Source organism: Chanos chanos, chromosome 6 (assembly GCF_902362185.1).
Source record: "Chanos chanos chromosome 6, fChaCha1.1, whole genome shotgun sequence".
NCBI lineage: Eukaryota > Metazoa > Chordata > Actinopteri > Gonorynchiformes > Chanidae > Chanos > Chanos chanos.
The window spans coordinates 36,867,129-36,887,541 of NC_044500.1; the positions used below are offsets into that span (position 1 = coordinate 36,867,129).

At 40.4% G+C, this 20,413-nt stretch overlaps 2 protein-coding genes across 2 annotated transcripts; both read right to left on the minus strand.

Moving 5' to 3' along the window:
• Positions 1-514: 514 nt before the first annotated feature.
• rnpep (arginyl aminopeptidase (aminopeptidase B)) lies at positions 515-4,920 on the minus strand. The gene is made up of 11 exons (XM_030776522.1): positions 4,519-4,920; positions 3,862-4,002; positions 3,413-3,564; positions 2,958-3,074; positions 2,526-2,761; positions 2,178-2,291; positions 1,922-2,034; positions 1,625-1,733; positions 1,273-1,497; positions 863-1,005; positions 515-712 (listed from the first exon to the last, which is right to left on the minus strand). Exons 1-11 carry the CDS (start codon positions 4,900-4,902, stop codon positions 566-568), a joined length of 1,881 nt encoding a protein of 626 aa, XP_030632382.1. The 5' UTR covers positions 4,903-4,920; the 3' UTR covers positions 515-565.
• Positions 4,921-6,217: 1,297 nt separating this feature from the next.
• Positions 6,218-15,035, minus strand: inavab (innate immunity activator b). Its single transcript, XM_030778317.1, has 9 exons — positions 14,981-15,035; positions 13,648-13,781; positions 12,299-12,421; positions 11,828-12,056; positions 11,630-11,683; positions 11,088-11,475; positions 10,058-10,213; positions 8,887-9,637; positions 6,218-6,310 (listed from the first exon to the last, which is right to left on the minus strand). The coding sequence occupies exons 1-9, from the start codon at positions 15,033-15,035 to the stop codon at positions 6,218-6,220; spliced, it is 1,983 nt and encodes a 660-aa protein (XP_030634177.1).
• Positions 15,036-20,413: the final 5,378 nt, after the last annotated feature.

The following is a 20,413-nucleotide window of genomic DNA, read 5'->3' on the forward strand; positions in this document are numbered from 1 at the left end:
AATACATTAGTAAAAAACAAAGCTGCGTCCCCAAAACGCATACCTTGCCATTATCACAATCCGTTGCTAACGGTATCGGCACATCCAGTGTGTTACTAACTTTAGTGTTTATTCCGGACACACGCCCCAAAATTCTGGAAGTATAAAAGTATGCCTTTACGATTAACTGAACACACCAGTTATTTTTTCTTACTGAAAAAGACGTTAAGAATTCTTGTAACTGCGCGCAATTAATTTCAGAAAAACAACAATATCTAGATACATTTCTGAAGTTAAAGTGCAGAAAATTTAAGACACAGAAACTTTTTTTTTTAAAAACAAGACAACTTTAATGACAACCCCACCCAAAAAGAAACGCCCTTTGAGGAACAGAAAAATCATGCTCATTTTTTTTTTTAACATAATCGGTATGCAGATCTTTGTTTAAACACTCAATGTATGCCATATTATTAGCGTCTTTTGTAATTCCAAAATTCAAAGTGTATGTAGATACCCTTAAATCACCCATAGCTAATCGAAAGTTTGGAACTCTTTCAACACCTGAAAATTTGCTTAATTCATATGGTCAACACATGATTTTCTTCACGTAGTTGCGGACATTTATGTGAAGCTGATTACAGGTGGCAGAGAAAATCTTTGTGGCCAGAGCCCTTGTCTCTTCTGACCCATTCCACAGGGCCCGATAGATGGGTAGAGTGTATTTCTGTTTCCCCTGTGGATGAGAGAATGAGAAACACATGTAAAGATAATCACAGGCACTTCTAGTACTCTGCTCTTTTAGTACACCCTCCTCTAACACTGGATTGAATGCGTAATACATGTAACATATATTATGTTAAATACACTAATATGCAGCTCTGACCTGGCTACTGAGGAAACTGGTGATATGTTCAAATCCTGGTTGGTACTGGTTCTTCGCAACAATCTGTGCCCAGCGTAATCTTAGCTCGGCGTTACTGGACTTCACAATGTGCGGGTACTGCTCTTCCAACTTCTTCATATTTTCTAATAATGAGGAAGCAACAGAATTGTGCTGATGTCATTTAATCATACACATACAAGGTTCAACCATTTCTTCAAATGTACCCATATGTTTTGATACGTTTTCTTTGCCATAACCACACCTTTTGATTACAACTTTTGAAGCTGCTTTTTTTTTTTAAGGCGCATCTAAAGTACATTAATTATGATGATAATGAGTCTTATTTTCCATGACAAACTATATCTTCAGAAGCTTCCTAGCTTTCTTGCAAAGAGACTTGTAGAGTCTACCTCCAGGCAATGGAGACTTCTCAAGGATCCTGTCAAGGAAGTACACAGTTTGGTAGGTCTTCCAGGGCAAGACATCCATTTTGCAGATGGCTGCCAAGTCCAAGCTGTCTTTCCCCCATAAGTCTGCTAAATGGTCCGCAGGCTTCATCAAGTTTTCCCCAGCAGAGAGGTCAGGGAGGAAGAGAGGCCAACCAGGCACGTTGAGCCAGCGATCAAACTCCAGACCTAATATAAAAAAAGAGGAGAAAGGGGCAAGATTCCCTATCAATCCATTTCTGTGTCTGTCTCTCACATATTAGAAACAGCCACCTAAAAAGAGCAGGATAAGACATGAACCACTGATTCTCCTTACCCTCGATCTTGTGGACGTTCTTCTTCTTGAGTTCTGGGAAATGCTCTAGGTAAAACTCCAAAGCATCCTCTGCCATGATGCTGCAGAACTTGAATTTTTCTACATAAGCCTGGAGGTCAAAAAGTTAAATGTCAGTTCCACTTAAGTAAAAATAAATAAATAAATAAAGTAATAATAATAAAAAAAAAAGAGTATCCAGTTTTATACAGACCCTCTTACAGCTTTAAGCTAAAACTTTTACCATAACTACACCTCAATAACCCATGCGCAATATTATGATATGACCTATAAAATCACCTTGAGGAATGCATCAAAGCGGCTCTGGTCTCCTACCAGGTGGGCCAGATAGGACACAAAGCAGAAACCTTTCTCATAAGGTGTCTCATTATAGGTATCATCAGGATCAACACCTGTTAAAACCACATGATGGAAAATAAGACCTTTGATATGTTTCCCCTTTCAGGTTTAAAGACGCTCTCTTTGTGCGGCACGAGGTGATTACACGTGAAGAAAACACAAAAGAGGATCGTAAAACTGCTCCCTGATGACTGACCCGGTTTGATCTCAACACGTAGTTTGTTCAGCGGATGGTCCTCTCCAGTGTTGTCCATATGCTGTCTCAGAAGTGCTCTGCCTGTTGCTGCTTCCAGACAGGTATAGGCCTCCCCTGAGAAAAACACACACTGACATCTTAGACCGACACTATCGGACACTCAGTGTCCTCACACTTACTTTTGTGTCCACATCGCACATGATACATTAATAGCTCTAGTTTGACAAGACCCTTCTAAATTAACTGAATACAAAAGTGGTGAGGCTGGCAAAGAAGGAAGATTTCAGTGCGTTCATTTTTGGTGTACTCATTACAGAAGCGAATTAAAGATTCAGTGTTCTTATTTACCATAAATCTCTCTGCAGACTCGACGTTGGGCATACATAGTGAAGCCCTCATTCAGCCAGAAGTCACCCCAGTTTGCATTGGTCACCAAATTGCCAAACCAGCTGTGACATATCTCATGCACAATGACATCGGCGAGAGAGCGGTCTCCAGCCAGCAAGCATGGAGTGACAAAAGTCAGGCAGGGTTTTTCCATCCCCCCAAATGGGAAAGACGGTGGCATGAACAGCACATCATACCTAAACAGACACACATCATACAAAGATATGAATCTAAGCACAAGATCCATTTACGCATATTTTCATGCTAACATATCAGATGACTGGTCTGAATTACAAAATGAAATTTGATGCAGTAAGTAAAAGAACTGAAATGGACAGAACTGAAGGGTGTATACTCTGCAAGACCAGGGTGACATTAATGGGTTTTTTTTACCTTCCCCACACATAGGGTCCAAACAGCTTCTCTCCCACAGATAGAAATTCCTCAATCACTCCATCGAATTCCTTCTTCGCTGCATCCAGTAAGCATGGTTCAGTCCATACTCGAGTTCTGGGGAGAAAAAAAGAGCATGTACAAACGGTCTATGAGGTGAATAGTCAACGGTTTGTAATCTTTCTGAACAACCATAAATCCATTTTGCTAAAAACAGATGTGTAGGTTATTTGGACGCAGCACAAGTACAATGCTTTATCAGCATTAGATGAGCTATACAAATCAGTTTTAGATAAACAATGAGGTTCAGCAATTAAACAAATACACTGAATCAAAGCATTGCTCAAAGAACAAAAGTAAAACTGCTTTGAACTCAATATAACTGGCTCTGGAGTGGCCGTGTAATGAACATGTCTAAGTATGTAACATGCATCCTTTGCTACCACAATACTTACCTTGGCCCCACTTCAGCAGACACCAAATCCCCTACAGCTAGTGCCACCAGATAGGAGGGAATGGGCTGTTCCATTGTGAACAGGAAAGTGTTGTCTGTCTTCCTGTGGTCCCACTTAGTAGCACTCATAACTGCTGTGAAGCCATCAGGTACCTTAGGACAGAGGATAAAGGTCAGTTTAATGATCACGACACCCGTGGGCCTGAAACTGCTCAGAGACCAACAATAACATGTGACCTAACAGGAAGCTTCTCTAACATTTCACAGCGCATCAATCTAGAAGTAAAAGAACTTCAATGTCATCACTCAGATAAACTGTAACAGTTTTACTGGTAAACAGCATACTGTACGACATATCTAGATAACTGAAAACAAAAAATTGTTTTGCTATCCAGTTGTCCTGTATAAATGTTCCTGGTGGGTGGCTGTGTGGCAGACCCAAGACCTCACCTTCACTGAAGCTGAGTAGGTGCTTTTAACTGCTGGAGTGTCAAAACAGGGGAAGAAAGAGCGGTTGAGTACTGCTTGGCCTTGAGTAAAGACAAAGGGCTTGGTCTTCTCTGCAGTCTGCGCTGGTTCCAGCCAGCACACCTAGAAGATGGTACATGTCACGCATGAATGACACTGACATTACCTTCACTGAGGCTGTGTAAGAGCTCTTTGTCATGGGCGTATGGAAACCAGGGAACAGGCTGCGGTTCAGCACAGGGAAACCAGAGGTGTACAGGAAAGGCTCTTTCTTCTCAGCTGTCTGGACAGGATTCAGCCAGGACATCTACAAAGATGTCCCATTTAAGAGACTGTACGCCTCTGGGTTTGTACGTTGGCATGCTTCATGCAAAGTCACGCATTTGGGACTATCCAGAAACACCTGTAGATCTAGTCTAATGCATCTCAAATCCAATCCGCGTTTCATGTCACACAATACTGGAACTGAAACTATCGCATTGCATAATGTCTAACTCTTACTCTGCTTGTGCTGATTCCCCGATTTACAATAAGTGTTTCGAAACTGAGCCGTATTTGACCCTATAAAGTACTTTCTCACCAATTTCAGAAGCGTGGCAACTATTCAGCTAAATTATCAATATCCCACAACACACTTACCCCTGGTCCATCAAAAGCGGAGTACTTGATGGCAAGTTGAAACTTCTCCTCGCTGTTCCAAGCAGTGGGGAACACCACAACTAGAGTAGTACCGTAACTAGTAAAGTCTCGAACGTGAAATTCAACTTGGATCCATTCTGAGTCGTCGTCGCTGCCACGATAGGAAATCTCCTGCACTGACAATCTGGGATGAATGTCCAACTTCAGTTCGCGTTGGGACTCCTGAATGCACTGCAGTTTGATTGTTTCAGTTCCCGTTAAACTCTTCTTTTCGAAATCCACTGTAAGATCGAGGTGGAAATGTTGAATTTTAAATGCACGGAAACTGGATGAAGTGGCCACATCCCTTGCTTTATCCGAATGTAATTTCAGATAATCATCCATCTTGCAGGTGCGAATCGTGCACAAAACCAATGTCTAACGGCGCTAAATTCACAATGGCCCGCCCAAGGCACTTGTCTTCTCCCACTTGCTCCACTTACTCCATGACCACTTCCTCAGTTTGCAGCACAGATTTCATGGCCGTTATAACATATGGATTGCCCGTGCTGGGAGTTCGTTTCGGCGCAAAAAATACGCAGGCCAAAAAAACCCCACCACTTCACGCTCACTCCACTGGGGGGCGTCTGTAGTTTATGTAAAGCTGATTATACTAGCGCCGAGTTAAGATAAATGGACACCGCCAAATGTGCTGCTGCATTGCTGTAGCCATCGACATTACTATTTATAAGAGTGAAATATGAAAGAATCGATGTAATACTTATGGATTCGACGTTCATTGGTTTACTGTGTGAGAAATCGCTACACTTTCCAGACAATGCAGACTTGACCAGCCCTGTAGAAATGAACACAACTTTATGGATTTGCTTCATTGATATGACTCCGTAAATTTGAAAGCGGGGCATAGGTATCCAGAGCAGATTTTGTATTCAAATGATCAGTACTGCCAAAAAACTGTCTTTAATCTGAAAGGATTGCCATGCGCAGATTCAGCATGTGACCATGACTGAGAACTGGCAAAACAAAACCTGTGTATGAACTTTCTGTTTTTCGTCTTTTTACAAGCTCTAATGCTACGATAACTTTCATGCTAGATAACCAACAGCACCAGAGTAATTTGAGATTTTTTTTTTTTAATTTGAGATTAAGACAAAGACATATCTGTATGTTACCTGATACTATACAGACAAAAATGAAGTCACATTCTCACATGGTCTTACATTCATGTTATTTTCTGTCGAGTGTAAAGGTTTATATTTTGTATGACAGTAGGGACAGTGCAACACATGTTAAGAATCAAAGTCTAAACTTTATTAAGTTCTACTGCAGCATACATTTGTTTAACATATAAAACACATTTTAGTAAAAAGTTAAATTTCTTCTTTTTTTTGATTTTACAAAACATATAAATGTTACAACTATAGAAAAAACTAGAGTAACAACAGCATTGTCTTCACAGTAAACACACTCATATAATGCCTGTCATTGTAGTCTCTTGCTTTGTGAGAACAGTTTGGAATAAAACTGATCTATGAGGCACATAGGCTTAGTCACATCAGAGCCTTATGTTCAAACCTTAACCATGTTAAGACAAGTCTCCAGAATTCATAAGTGACAAGATGAGCAGCTCAATAAATTAATGAATAAATATGACTGTCAGGCAGGGCTCCAATTTGTTCTGCAGGCGTGAATCCTTTTGTTAAACCTGGCTCACAATCTCTTTATCTTCTTCTGTAAACCACTGGACTGGTGCTTCATCAGTAGCTCTTTGGATGACCCGTCTTTGGGGCACCTAGAAAAGGCATACAACAGAGTGCAATTGTTAGTCCCACAAGGAACATGATAAACAAAATCAACAAACGAGTATGGCCATTTTAAAGCCAAAAATCATTTGGCTTTATCTTCCAAACTCTACTGGGAGACAACCAGTGCTAGCTACCAGTATGTTTTAGCATCAGAAAAACACCAGAAGGGAGTGGCAGCATACACAGTGACTCAAAGTAGTGTTGAGCAAGGGAGTGTCTCATTATGAAAATCCATGTCTCAGCAGCTGGGCCAAAATGTCCCAAAACTCAGTTAATTCACTCATGGATTGTTTCCATGTGAGAAAACATGGACACTTGACTCTGGGGTTCTTTTTGTACTGTATGGAGAAGTGTGTATTGTGAGGATAACTTTGATACTCGTGAGAGTTTTTGTGAAAAGATAGAGCCATTCATTTAATATGGAGTTCTTTAAATATTTCCACAGATAACATCTTTAAGACTGCCACAGCTGCCCTCTCCTTTGAGCACATGAGTTCGTAAATCATTAGCAAGGACTGTAACATGACACTGGAATGTAGCAACTGTGTGTCTCAAGCAATGTAACATTCTAAAATCCTACCTCCAGAAAAGAAAACATGAAAAACAACTGTACTTCTCTTAAATAATCAAAGGTTAATGACTATGTGAACCCAAGAATGACAAAATGAAACTTGGCTTCAATTAAATTTAAGCACTAAAGCTCTTTCCATTCCCAGATATAATGTTTGGATTGAAATGTTATTACAGTGGAATCCTGTGGTTATATCTCAACTCTTGAAAGAGGTAGTGTGGATACTTTCACACCTACAAAATGATTTTTTTTTATCTTTTCATTTCAGATCAGGTATTTCCCACACTTGAATTACTCTGAAATAGAATTCAGCTTCACTCACATTTTCAACTTGCTGGGACATGAGTGCTGTTTGGTTCTTAACATAAATCAGTATTCATAATTTCATTGCTAACCTCCAAATGCAAGTTAAAAAGTAGAAGGCATTCTTATGTGTCAGGTCGAATGGGCATATCATGTAAGGCCTATTTTTGCTTGTCTCACTTGTTATGTAAAATGGCATTTATTTTAACAGCTGGAAGAAGGGTCCACTATTAGTCAAGTAAGATGACATCCCAGAGTGACACAGGCATTTTATAAAAGGAAAACCGCCACATACATTATATGGTCCACATTTGCACTTCAAAGTCATTTTTCCATCACTTTTTGAGGATGAAAGCAGAAACTTTAGAATACCGAAACAGACTTTACTGAATTCTCATATTTCCTTTCTTTTTTCCCTTTTGCAGTGATTAAGTGCGGTTACAACACATGAAAGTGAAAAAAAAAAGCTTATGGGTGTTTCAAATTGTTCATAGAAAAATGTATACTAGCATACTAGTTTCATAGTTTGATGGTACACAAATGTGTGGTCACATTTGAGATACTTCCGGTGATCATCTAACACTCTATTATGGTAATAAAAATGGCTTGCTCTTCTCTAATGACCTGTTTTAATGGAGGTATGTTAAAGTGAATAACTGCACTGACTGAGCAGGTGAAAAGGACATATTACTGCATCAACACCTGACTGTGTTAAATAGAGCTCTTCACCAAACAAACAGGCCCATGGAACAATTACCCATATCCTTTTCACTCCTGGAAGTAATCCCATTCAGGTGATTTCTAAAGTTAATACACGCTGGTGGAAGTGCACTATGAAATCCTGACCGAACAACTTATCATGACAGATATAAAGAGACACAGGGCAGGGCCAAAATCACAGTCTCTCTCATTCAGTACAAGCCTTTGTGTGTTGTCCTTGAATAATGGAATGCTTGCTGAGGTATCATATTAGGGAGTGGACAGATTCACCTATATTCCTGTAGGACAAAACTGCCACAATGACAAAACTGACTTTGAGATGAACCACAAACATCTGCACACCCTCTGCCATATCTTCAGTTCCGTGTAAGAACAGATGAGGATTCTATTCATTTATCCACCAAATCTGATATGTATTTAGGCTTTTTGTGACATTTAAATGAGGCAGTTGAACAAAGTGCCACCAATCCACTGACATTCAAGAATAAACCTGACGGTTAACTCTCTTTTATTTGTATCTGTCAAGCTGATGACAGCTACTTGAGAAGAACAAGCCAGTTTGTCAACCCATGCTACTTAACGTTGACCATGCAACTGAGTAAGAACAAAGGTTTGTGTTAAATTTCAATGAAATATACTTTGGGTACTTTCATATTGGTACACCACACCTTGTGAGAGCGGTGATCTCACTAACAGGACTCAACGTTTTTTAACCTGCCCAGTTTTTATGAAACCTTCCGTGTTCTTGAGACAGGCCTGGGCATTGCACCTCTGTCAAGCTGTGTGCACACACTGGAAATTCCTCTTCGACAGATAGAAACATGATGGTAAGGTGAGACTGTGCTATTCTGTTTCTTAAAAACCCACAGCAAGTTGCATACTTAAAGAAGTGGGTGGTTTGTTTTGTTTTACCTGACCAAAAAAAAAAAAAAGATTTTTTCTTCCTGCTTTACAGTAGTGACTCTTTACCTGTTGTTCCTGGAGCATGTGCTGTTGGGAAAGTGGAGATTCCCGACCCGGGATATTTCGAATACGGATTGCGCCCTGTCTTTGCCGGTCCAGGGAGCGTGGGCGAGGTTCTCGAAACTGGTTGCGTTGGTGCCATGATTTAAGCTCTTCAGACACCACCTGGCGGGGCAGTACCCTGCTGGGATGGTGTGGGTACTCCCTTAGTGATGGAGCCCTTGCCAGACGGATGTGAGAAGGTGGGGCTTTGAGCACACGCTGCGCATGGGGGTGGGTTTCTTCATACCAGTACTCATAACGGCCGGCAGGACAGGCCTGAGGAGGCAGCTGGCTGGTACAAAGCCTTCCAGTGTCCATGTCTGAGGGGTAGCCTCTCACTCCATTTACAAACCCCCTGAAAAAGTTGGGTGAAGACTGATACTGGGGGGTTTTGTAGAAGCTAGTGGGTGCATAGGCCTGAGCATAGGCCTGCATATGTCCATCAGGATGGCCGGGGTAATGACATGGATAATGAGACCGGAATGAGCCATGGAGTTCTGCTGGATGCTCCACACATGGGGAGCTGGTACAGGAAGGAGTAGAGTGCTCGGAGCTGCTGTCCTCAGAGCTGGAGTGGTAGAGCGGGTTTCCTATGTTCATCCTGTGAGGGGAGTAGTCTGATGATGACGCCCCAAAGTCTGTCAAACGTCTCCGAGCAACCCGGGATCGCCCGCGGTCCAGGTCTGGTTCACATGGAGGCTCGCTGCTGGGAATTCTGTTGAAGTTCAAAACAACAGATATTATCCACAAAAACACAACAAATCAGTCAAGAGAAAGATTAAAGACAGGGGGTAAGCAATAGCACCAGTGACTTAATTACTAAAGAGAGAGCTGACAGAAGGTTTCTTGCTTATATGACTTCGTAAGTACCCAGACTAATAAACGTTTGACTAGTAACAATTCATGAATCCCTAGTGGACAAAACAAATGATCGTTGGCATGCATACAGAGTTGCATGATAAATGAATAAACAGGCAAACTCTTGTTATTCCTATTACAAATCATACTTATTTATTTATTTTTGGAGTAAAGTGCTGATATATTTTTAATATGTTCCAGTAGGATTGGGAAATATCCACTGAAAATGCTAAGACATGTGTTTGACTTGTTATGTGCTAGAGGAGTGAGGGCTGACCTGAGAGAGTAGCCCCTGCGCAGATGCATGTCTGGAGTTGAGGGGGCACTGCTGGATTGTGTGTGCTTCAGTGCTAAATGTCTGGGTGACTGCAGTAATAGACCTCCTTCTCCCAAACAGGCTTCCAGTGGAGGCAACACTGGAGTGACAGCAGGACTACTGGAAACAGAAAAGAATGAAAAGAGTAAGAATAACACACGTTCTCTCAACATTATAGAGTTAGAAAAGTCCAAAATAAAACTGTATAAAAACCAAGGGTATAAAAGCATTCAATAAATCATGTTAAATGCAACATGCTTTTCCATTTAGTAAGTACTACATTTTATTAATATGCCATGTACTTTAATTAAAAAGGAGATGAAAACAGACATAATCAGGATAATATGTTATTTTTGCCTTTGTCCACTTCTTTCTGGGGTCCTCAAAAACTAGGGGTCCTCTATAGCTAGTGGGTCATTGACCAATGTTTTGGTTATTAATGATAAGCTACTTTGAATTTGATGTACTAGCAGTTTTTTAAACGAAATTGTTCATTTGGTGGTATGTCTTTCTCTGTTGATGCGCAAGCTGATGGATTGTGTTACTAGCTAGCTGTCTGAAAGTAGCAAGCATACAACAAATAAACAACATACACACAATACGCAACACACACAAAAAGTACTCTATGCACTCCCCTCCATTTACAGCATCATGAAACATCTGTATAACCACTCTGTGAGCCACCAGGTATGATGTCATTCAAGAAACTACACTGAGTTGAAACATCAGTCTTGTAAAACTATTACCAGAGGAAGGTGTGGCTCTAGCAACCCCGAGAATTACTATGTGAGGTATTCATAACCACTTGAAAGCACCCACTTCAAATGATTGTCTTTCAACCACCATGTGACATTTAAAACACTAAGTGCACAACTTCGCGCTAAGAATGCAAAACTAAGAATGCATAAGCTATAGCATACATAGAAGCAGACACATAACTGTAGTATCTTGTATCTAGTGCTGTCACTAGAAAGTAACGCTGGCTCTTTACCTGGATTTACTGCTACTAGACCGTGACTTCTTTGTTTTCTGGTAGGGTTGATCTAGACTGGACTCTTTCCACGGGGAGTTCTGTATGGGTGCAGGCTCAGTCTCCAGAACAGGGCTGGAGCAAGGTTTCAGCTCCTCCAAGACCGGTGGAGGAGACTGATGGAGGGCCAACTCAGAGGGTCGCGGTGAGGAGGCAGGGAGGTTAGCATGGGGGTGTGAAGAAGCAGGAAGGGGAGAATGGGGGTGTGAGGGGATAGGGAAGAGAAGATGGGGGTGTGAAGGGCCAGGGAACAGAGGTTGGAGGTGTGAGTTGCCTGGGGCAGATAGGAGGTGGTCAGTTGGGGGCGGGAGGTCTGAAGACTGTTGAGATGACTGACTGGTCATCTCTTCTGATATGTGGAGAGAAAAAAAGAAAACAACAACACAACAATCAAATGCTTTATTGCGTATTATCTAAATGATTCAACTATTTGATAGGGTGCAAAAAAAAAAAAAAAAAAACCCTTCAAATATCATTTGAGTATTTTATTCATGCTTTCATACCTTCATCCAACACGGCTGAATCTGACAGAGAACTGTCATCTGAAGTGCCCTGATCTGAAAATCCAAATGACAACACTGAGTCACGTTACATGTGATATAACAGTCATTGGTACAATGTTAAAAACTGCATAAAGAAAAGCATCACAAATATGTTCTGCCTGACAGACTGTACTGCGTGCTTCAGGGTGAGTCGCTCACCTCTCTGAATGAGCATGCCGGGGCGTGGCGAGGATCGGCCGCGCTCCAGGCGCAGCCGGAACACGGCCTCTTGAAGTTCTTTTAGCTTCTTCTCCTCACGCTTGTACTGCTGCATGCGGCTCTTCTTCATGGCCTTGCTGAGGTGTTCCTCCTGGCATAGCCTCCGTGCAGCTGCACAGATCTGCTGCTGTAAGGCCAGCTCACCTTCCACGGAACACAACTCAGAGTCCTGGACAAATAAGACACAAAGAGCAGAACGCAGACATCAACTATTTTTTTTTGTTGACCAAAAATGTATATTCTGGCACATTCAGTGTAATTTAGCACAGTACAAATGACAAAAATCTCCAAACAGCTTCTACTATTAAGTCATCTGGAGCTTAACATCAATTTTAATCACTTCTACACTATGTTATTTTCCTGTACTAACTGGGCTGACAGTCGACTGAAATGTTTTGCTAAGCTTTATACCTCCGCTTTTTGCAGAATGCTCTGCTCATCTAGTTTGAAGGCAGCACCTACGCGACGTCGGATTACAGGAGGCTTCTCTCCTGGCAGTAAAGGGTAGTCTGAGGACAAATGTCCAGTTAGCTCCTAAAAGTGGGAAAGAAGCCGTTCATTAGCAAATACAAAAAAAAACTTAAAGAGTTTACTTGTATCATTCATCATTTTCTATGCAATTATTCTGTGAGATTTTTTGACTGGTTACATTACAAAGATGCAACAATGGGGGTAATGTTCCTAAGCTGTCATTCTTCCCATATATCTGATACCAGCACAAAACTATTTCAAAGAAATAAATGTATCAAATTCAGTTACAAATGTATTTCCAAGGAAATAGATCCTATACTCATATCCCAGTGGAAAAAAAAGACAATTCAACTTGTTTAGACAGGTAACAGTCTGAGGTTACACAATATTTTGGGAAAGGCTCTCCTCTTTCACAATCTCTACTGAAAGCACAATGTTTCAGAGGTCCTAATGTCCCTCCTCTTCAGATCAGGGCTATAGATACAGACTGCACACTGCTATATTTATATAAATGTTTTTGATTAAATACAAAACCACAAACCCTAAGCTTTTAAGGGTCAAAAGAAAGACGTATCATTAGATGCTCAACAATACAAAACAAAGTTGTTGGTCTTAAGTTGAGTCTCCATAGTGACTCAAAGAAGCAGTGTCATCAGCTGTGTCTCTTTCTTGAACTGCTGTACAAGTTCTGACAAGTGAGACACTGTTCCACAAATTGGAAACAATGATGTGTCTCTGAGACCTTATGTATCACTCTGCGGCAGTTTTTTGTTAAAGCCTAAACACCCCTCTGTCTCCCAATAATGACAAAAGATAAGAGCATTCTTTTGTCAAATGACTTCATCAAACCTGGATGTAAATATCATCAGCTGACTTCGATTGGGGAATTTTTGACACCATTCATTTACTCCCTGAAAGGCCTACACTCTTGGTTACACAAACGCAAGACAAAATAGTCCATTTGATTGGCCCGGAACTTGTTCTATGATAACTTTTTTCGGAAACGGCTGCCTTTCTTTAATCAGTTCCTACATAAAGATACATTAACACTGCACACTTGAGTCCTTTCACCATACTTTCAAACACATTTTTCATTCCTTCCTCATGTCAGTAAATCTTTAACACAGGAGTATCACGTACCTTAAAATCACTAAATTTTCCTCTATTTTCTCGCTGAAAAATGTTTTTGCTGATAGAAAAATGTCTCTGTGTTGTGTATGTGTGTGTGTGTGTGTGTGTGTGTGTGTGTGTGTGTGTGTGTGTGCAGAGAAGTGGTCAAGTTGACTCACAGCCTCTCTGATACAGAGTTTCTTCAGCTCAAGCAGACACAGTTCCAGTCGGTCCTGTAGAGACTGCTGCTTCAGCTTCACCGCACGGGTGTGGGTGCTCACGTCCTTCATGACTGTAGTAGGGCTGTCTGGCCCTGTAATAGAAATAATTCTGAGGTTAATAATCAGATCATTATTTATCACAGAAAACATATATTACCACATTTATTCAATAATACAGCGGACAAATTAAGAAATTATTTAGTTAATCACAACACAATGGGCCATGATTGCAAAAGTCATAAAGACACTAAGACATACATTTGTTCTGGCTTGGCTAGATGTAATATTCTTTCCTGGAACTTAACTGATGCTGATCTGATCAGAAAAGAAACTGAATGTAGAAGAATTTGTGGCTGATTTGAAAGATAAGTGGCACCACAGCATTTCTGAGTACTGACACTCGGTTCATCACTCTAGGTCAGCGCTGACTACAGGCAAATGTTATTGTATGTCACGTATCTTGTGACAATTTACTGGTTCCATGCACAAAAATGACATGCTTTGGTATTCGACAATGTGATAGTGTGTAAACAAGTCACCTAACTGCTACTGGTATGAGAACTACGTAGAGGCAAAAGTTTAGTCTAAAAACAATAGTGCCATACAGCTTGGATTGTTTATCTATTGTCTGAATCCAACAATGCATGATTTTATTAGATCTGGAGTGAAAAAATGTGATCAGCAATTTCTGTGGACTCTCTAAACATCACTGTTTATGTTTTCTTCATTTTCTGTACAGAGAGACTGACGAATCTGCATTACTGCTAAAACAAAATAATCTCACACACTCTCCCAAATGCTGCTGAAAAGGAAAAGTTGTTTAGGTAAGTGAGAGGAGCTCAGGTTGTCAATCTAACACTGTCTATATTAGTTTCTGTCCTCAGGTAAGATCTCTTCGGATCAGTGTTCAGGGTTGAAATCCAAACACCAAGTATCTATACTCTACTCACCTTGCTAGATATCCAATTTTACAAACGTATTTAAAATGCTACATATAACATTTCACAGCTTCATATGTGATAGTAGTGTGTGATCTGAAGTACACTATTATGAGAGCAAAACATTTTTCTACAGTTTATTAAAAGTGCAAAAGAAATGTTTTAACTAAGAGAGATAGCCTTGCAACTCATTGCTGATTCACCAACAGCATATTAGATCATTACAAAAGAAGAAACGGTATACATAAGAATGAAATATACAACAACTTAATGGAAACCTTAAATTAGGGAGGGTCAGTAGTACCTGTTTGCTCTTAAATAGCTGACACTTTAAATTCAAACAATGTACTCACCAGAATGCAGAATGATTCCGCTGTCAGTGTCGCTGGTTTCCTCTTTTCCCTCCATTTCTGTTGATGAAGTTTCTTCCAAACTAAGAGACTGGGTTTTTTTGTAGCTTCAAGATGCCCTACAAAGCAAAACACTATATTTATCAATCCACACTCAATTACCATGTAAATTCGCCATGGACTAAATTAGCAGTTCAAGTGACTGTGAACAAGGCCTGTCTTGTGGATCCATTTAACCCTTCAACCATGACAAGGTCTCCAGGCCAAAAGCCACAGGGGTCAGAGCAGATTCCAGGAGACTAAACCTAGCAAACAATGGCTTTTCAGGGCAGCTCCAAATCTCACACTAACTATGCCTTGCAGCAATGCTCTGTCAGCAAGACATCAGCCTATGGATTGAACTCTAGGGCATTCAAATGACCATAGACTTCCTTTAACTGTTCAACCCAAATTGAGTGATTCAAACAAACTGAAAAAAAAAGAAGTGTAGGAGAAGGCCTTGAACACAGTGTTTTATCTGATAAAGGAATAATGGGTGGCAATGAGTTTGAAAACAGTTATGATCTGTTTCTGTTGATTAAAGAGAAATAATGTTGCTAATTTCAGCTTAACAGAATTTAAACATCATCCATTCTAGAGGTAACTGACATGAACGGAGGGCATTCCTCTGGGTTAGGTTCAGTGCTTTCGTTAATCTTAGCTCTAAATCACATACATGCAAGTAGTGCTACATAAAACATGTGTCACTAAAAGCTGATTCTACAGGTTACTGACTAAAGAAAGTTTTTGTCCACCACTTAAACTGATACTGTGGGATCAGCTCTGAAAAAGCAAGTATAACTGAACACAGAGAAAAGTTTCGACACAGCCCTGACAATATAACCCCAGCCTTGATATGAAGGGTTTTACATTCGGTTTCTACTCTGAGTCAACAGTGACAATCTATGTAATCACGTCAGTTCTCTGAATCAGATCTAAGTGATCATACTCATGAACAACTCTGACACAGATAGAGTCAAGTGTTGGCTTGGCCATTAGTCTAGTAAACTTCCCGTCTTCTGAGATCAACACGCCAAGACCGCCCTGCATCATCATGGTGCAATGCGTTATCTTAAGTAACCACCGGTTAGGTACTTATTAACAGGTAATAGGAGGAGTACGACGTCACCAATCACCACATGTGTACTTGCGGCAGAACATTTATTACTGTGAAACTATTACCAATCCCTCGTTATAGAGTCGGGACAAGTTCAGCACAAAGTTGATAAAAACATACACTGACTTGTGATGAAGCAGGTAATTCTAGTATCGCGATCACAGTTAATAGGCTCCCTACCTTCAGTTAACTTTTAAAAGTAAGTTAATTGCACTGCACTACTAAATACACTACTAGCTTCACACTACTAACAGACTATTTCATATTGACAGATCAAGACAGTTCACGCCAAGGCTTATCAAAATGTCACAGAAGCCCACTTGCATGTTCTCACGTACCGCAACTAACAGCTCTTTCAGTAGTAAACTATTGTAAATCTTATCATGACGTTGAATAAAAAGACAACATAAAATGCTCTAGTTACTTACAAGAACAATAACATGTCTTTGTCCAAAAAAAAGAAAGAAAAGAAAAGAAAGAGGAATCGCAAAAAGCTGTTTAAATTTCTTCCCTGGCGTTAATCCTTAAATCAGGAGCCAGTCGCTCCTCAATGTCTTCACTCGTGGTATGTTTCCAAACTACTCCAGCTCCGTAAGATGATAGTGACGTATGCCCAGCCTACCTGTGGCAGCCGCTTTCACACAGTCTGTCGGTAAATCACTGCGATACTGGCCGCCATCGCCAGGTGTAAACAGTAAAGACTGTAAAGATTAGTTCCCTGTTTCTCTCCTCATGACTCATGGAATTACAAAATGTTTCTGCCCTCCGCAAGGGCTGATGACAAAGTAATTGAGACAAAATGTCCGTTATTACAGAAATGAATGTAACAATTTTAACATGAATACATAGTTGCCAATCGTCATTTGGAGAGCAGGAGTCCTTGGCACAAATGAATGAACTATTCTGGGTAATAGCCCTGGGAACCGAGGCAAAGTTTTGAAAGGCGATATGTAAAATAACTCTCTGCTGCCCTCTCCTGACAATTGTAATTGCAATGTTCCCCGTTTTGGAAAACCAAATTAAGTTCAGTCTATAGACAGAGATACTCCTCTGTCTGTAAAGAAAGATAAATCAAACTTCACAATTTTAACAGTTCAGCAACTACATATTTTTATTCTACCTTGACAATTTTGGGTGGTTTCCACAAGGAATCTGAGAGAGTTTGACTGTAAAACAACAATAAATGATGTACACAAATAAATAAACAAACAAATCCTTCTTTAACAACGTGACTCAATTCTGAGACAATACCTGCAGAAGTCGCTGTGTAATATGTGTTTGCCCTGCTGCAATAAAACACAAGGTCTTAATCCCACCCACTCCAAAAAGGAAAGAAAAACAAACAAAAACCCACACACAGATGGTGACAGGGTAGTCTACTAGAATGTGGTGGGAGACACTGCACCTGCTGCTCCTGTGAACCAATGATCCCTCTACTCACCCTGACTGTTAAAGAATGTCAGTATAGCTCCTGAAAAAAAATACCATGATTTTAAAACTGCATGGTATCACATCTCAAACGAAGAGGCAACATGACAGCAGTCTGGAGCATACCAATATCTAATTTCGCTCATAGCTTCCAATTCATAAACTGTCAGAGACATCTGCTTTAACTTATAAATCATCCTGAAGTCAAAAAACAAAGGGTGTTTTCTGAGAACGATGTCTACTGAGTCTAAATACTTCCATCTCATTTGGTTAGAGGAGAAAGAGTGTACAAAGGATTAGCAGACTGGCTTTGGTGGGAAGAATTCCTCAGTCTCTCAACCATGTAATGAATGCAGAACTGAACACAAAAACGAACCTTCCAAATGCTACATGTAGTTTTTTTTCTGAGCAGAGATTACATGTAAAAAACCATTTGGAAAACGAACACATAGTGTAGGCTCTACAACGTGAACACTTCCACATACGGCCACAGATACGGTGGGGCGACTGTCATAAATATGCTATTAGAGAGCTTTATAAAGCTTGATTATTAAGTGTTCATATCAGGAAAACACATTCACGCGCGCACACACAAGCACATGTAAACCAGCAGTTTCTGGGGAGACTGAAAACGAACATTATAGTTTGGTGCGCGGGGCCATCATCTGAGTAATGATCTTTAGGTCTGATTACTACAACACCTCTCTTTAGCCAGTTCCGTCTATGGTGTTTGAAAAACCTGAGAATTTATATTCTAAAACAATACTTTCATACTCCACATGTCTTAAAAAAAAAAAAAAAACTAACCCAAAGACCGATGCCTTAGGGACTGCCTGCATGGTAAAACCTGAGAGCAAATTTATAAAACAAGCTGTGACAAGACCATATACACTATAAGAATAGCACTATGTATACAGGATTTCCAAAGGATTATAACAAGTTGATTTTTGTGGCTCTGTATACATGCATTAGCCGACATTCTATGGTGCACTGCAGATCTCTATCTTTCCTGTTCCTGAGGCTATGAGCTATAGCGCCTCAATACACATGAGAAATTCTGTGTGCATATTACGCCAGTGATCTATGCCATCCTGCTCATTCAGACTGGCAGCTCAAGCGCACTGATGTTGGCAGTGAACCATGTCAGCTTCACTCTGATCTCCTGCTGCAGCCGTGTAGACCGACCCAGGGATAAAATAGATAGCATTTTTACCAGTGATGTTTTTCAAATTTTTTCTTCCTGAAGTCAAGAAAAGGAGAGGTGTTTTCTGAGAATGATATTCACTGAGTCTAAATACTCATTACTAATGAGTAATTTTTAGTTTATTTACATGTTAAATGTACAAAACATACAATTTGAGTGTACCAGCTTACGAGTGGAAATCGAAACACAACAGGAAAAAAGCCTAAAATGATCAGTAAATATATAATTTAAAATGAAATTGCCACTAAAGAAACAAGGCAACACAGGACACAAGATTATTAACCTAGTGTTTCATACAGTCACTGTTAACAATGCCACGGACAACACTTTGAAACCTCTCCTTTGCTAGAGAATGAAAGGCAATCTCTGTACAGAAGGCTCTCTTTCTAATTACATTACACATGGGTGTACACTGCAGAGACAGTCAGACTCCAGTTCAGTTCACAGTCCTTAGTTCACTGTGGGGGCAGGAATAGGGTGGATGTCACAGAAAATCCCTGTGAGACTTCTTGAGATTTCTTGAGGCTGACAAGAGATCATACCAACCAACTGGCAATATAACAGTCCCAGAATATTCAGAGGACTCTGCAGTAACACATCAACATAACACTGCCCATAGGGATAAATCATACTTTGACTGTGGAATGAAAGTGGATAGTCTATAAACTTGGTCTCTAGTATAAACCTAACAGATTTTCCTGGGCCCATCATCATTGATCAGTGATGTGCAATTAGTGCAAATTACCATCTGCAGAAAGCCTCTGAGTAATTGCTGCTTTCAAGAGTAGAACCCTAAGGACAAGATGCTTTTTGGGTTGTCTGAGCACTCCACCCCTGTGTATGGTGCTTCTGTGACTCTAAGGCTCCATTTGGAGAAATGAAGATGTTCAATAATGATTTCATGTGAGTCATAGAAACAGTTTCTGATGTGGCTAATGCTGTCTCTTCTTGATTGTATAGTATCACAGTAGCTGTTAAGTCTCTCTGAGCTAAAATCCTACGGAAAGCTGCCCTTTCCCACATTAATTACCACAGTGGTCAAGATCAAGGCACTAAATGCACAGCTGGAGAGAACATATGAGAGAGACACTACTGGTAAAGACCGTCCTTTTACCATACTGCTTTGGAATCTTAATTGTGGATAAAACATGTATGATGGAATGAATGAATGAAAACAATAGCTCTGGGGTAGGAGACAACTAATTACTGATTACATATTAACTAAAACAGCCATCAAAAGTGAGAGGGACAGACAGGTACATGAACAGGGAACAGAATTTTCTTTATGCAGGAAAACAAAGTGGTGTAGGTATAATTCGTGAAAATAGTCCTGGCAAGTCCTTTTTACTCATCCATGCAGCATGAGGACAATATCCTCTTTTTTATCTTCCTTTCTTAATCTGAGAGGAAGTTCACTGTTCCCTTCAGATCATAGCGTTGTCTGTTCCTGTTTAGTCTCAATGTCTGTAGAGTGAGGACAGCAGAAAGATATACTGTGTAGCCATGGGTTTGCACAACCATTACATGCCCATCTAAAAAAAGCATTTTCAAGCAAAGACACAGCAGCAGGACCACTGATGAGGACAAGACCACTGATGGGCCCAGTGATAGTAAAATAGGCCTCAGAACTAACAAATCCAAACTGGCT

Coding starts and splice junctions, on each gene's coding strand:
- rnpep (XM_030776522.1), bottom strand. CDS start 4,902: ATGGATGATTATCTGAAATTACATTCGGATAAAGCAAGGGATGTGGCC. Junction 4,003..4,518: donor CCGCTTTTGATGGACCAGGG/GTAAGTGTGTTG, acceptor ACCATCTTCTAG/GTGTGCTGGCTGGAACCAGC. Junction 713..862: donor CCAGTTTCCTCAGTAGCCAG/GTCAGAGCTGCA, acceptor TCTCATCCACAG/GGGAAACAGAAATACACTCT.
- inavab (XM_030778317.1), bottom strand. CDS start 15,035: ATGGAGGGAAAAGAGGAAACCAGCGACACTGACAGCGGAATCATTCTG. Junction 13,782..14,980: donor CGGAATCATTCTGCATTCTG/GTGAGTACATTG, acceptor TTTCTATTACAG/GGCCAGACAGCCCTACTACA. Junction 10,214..11,087: donor TCTAGTAGCAGTAAATCCAG/GTAAAGAGCCAG, acceptor TGTTTCCAGTAG/TCCTGCTGTCACTCCAGTGT.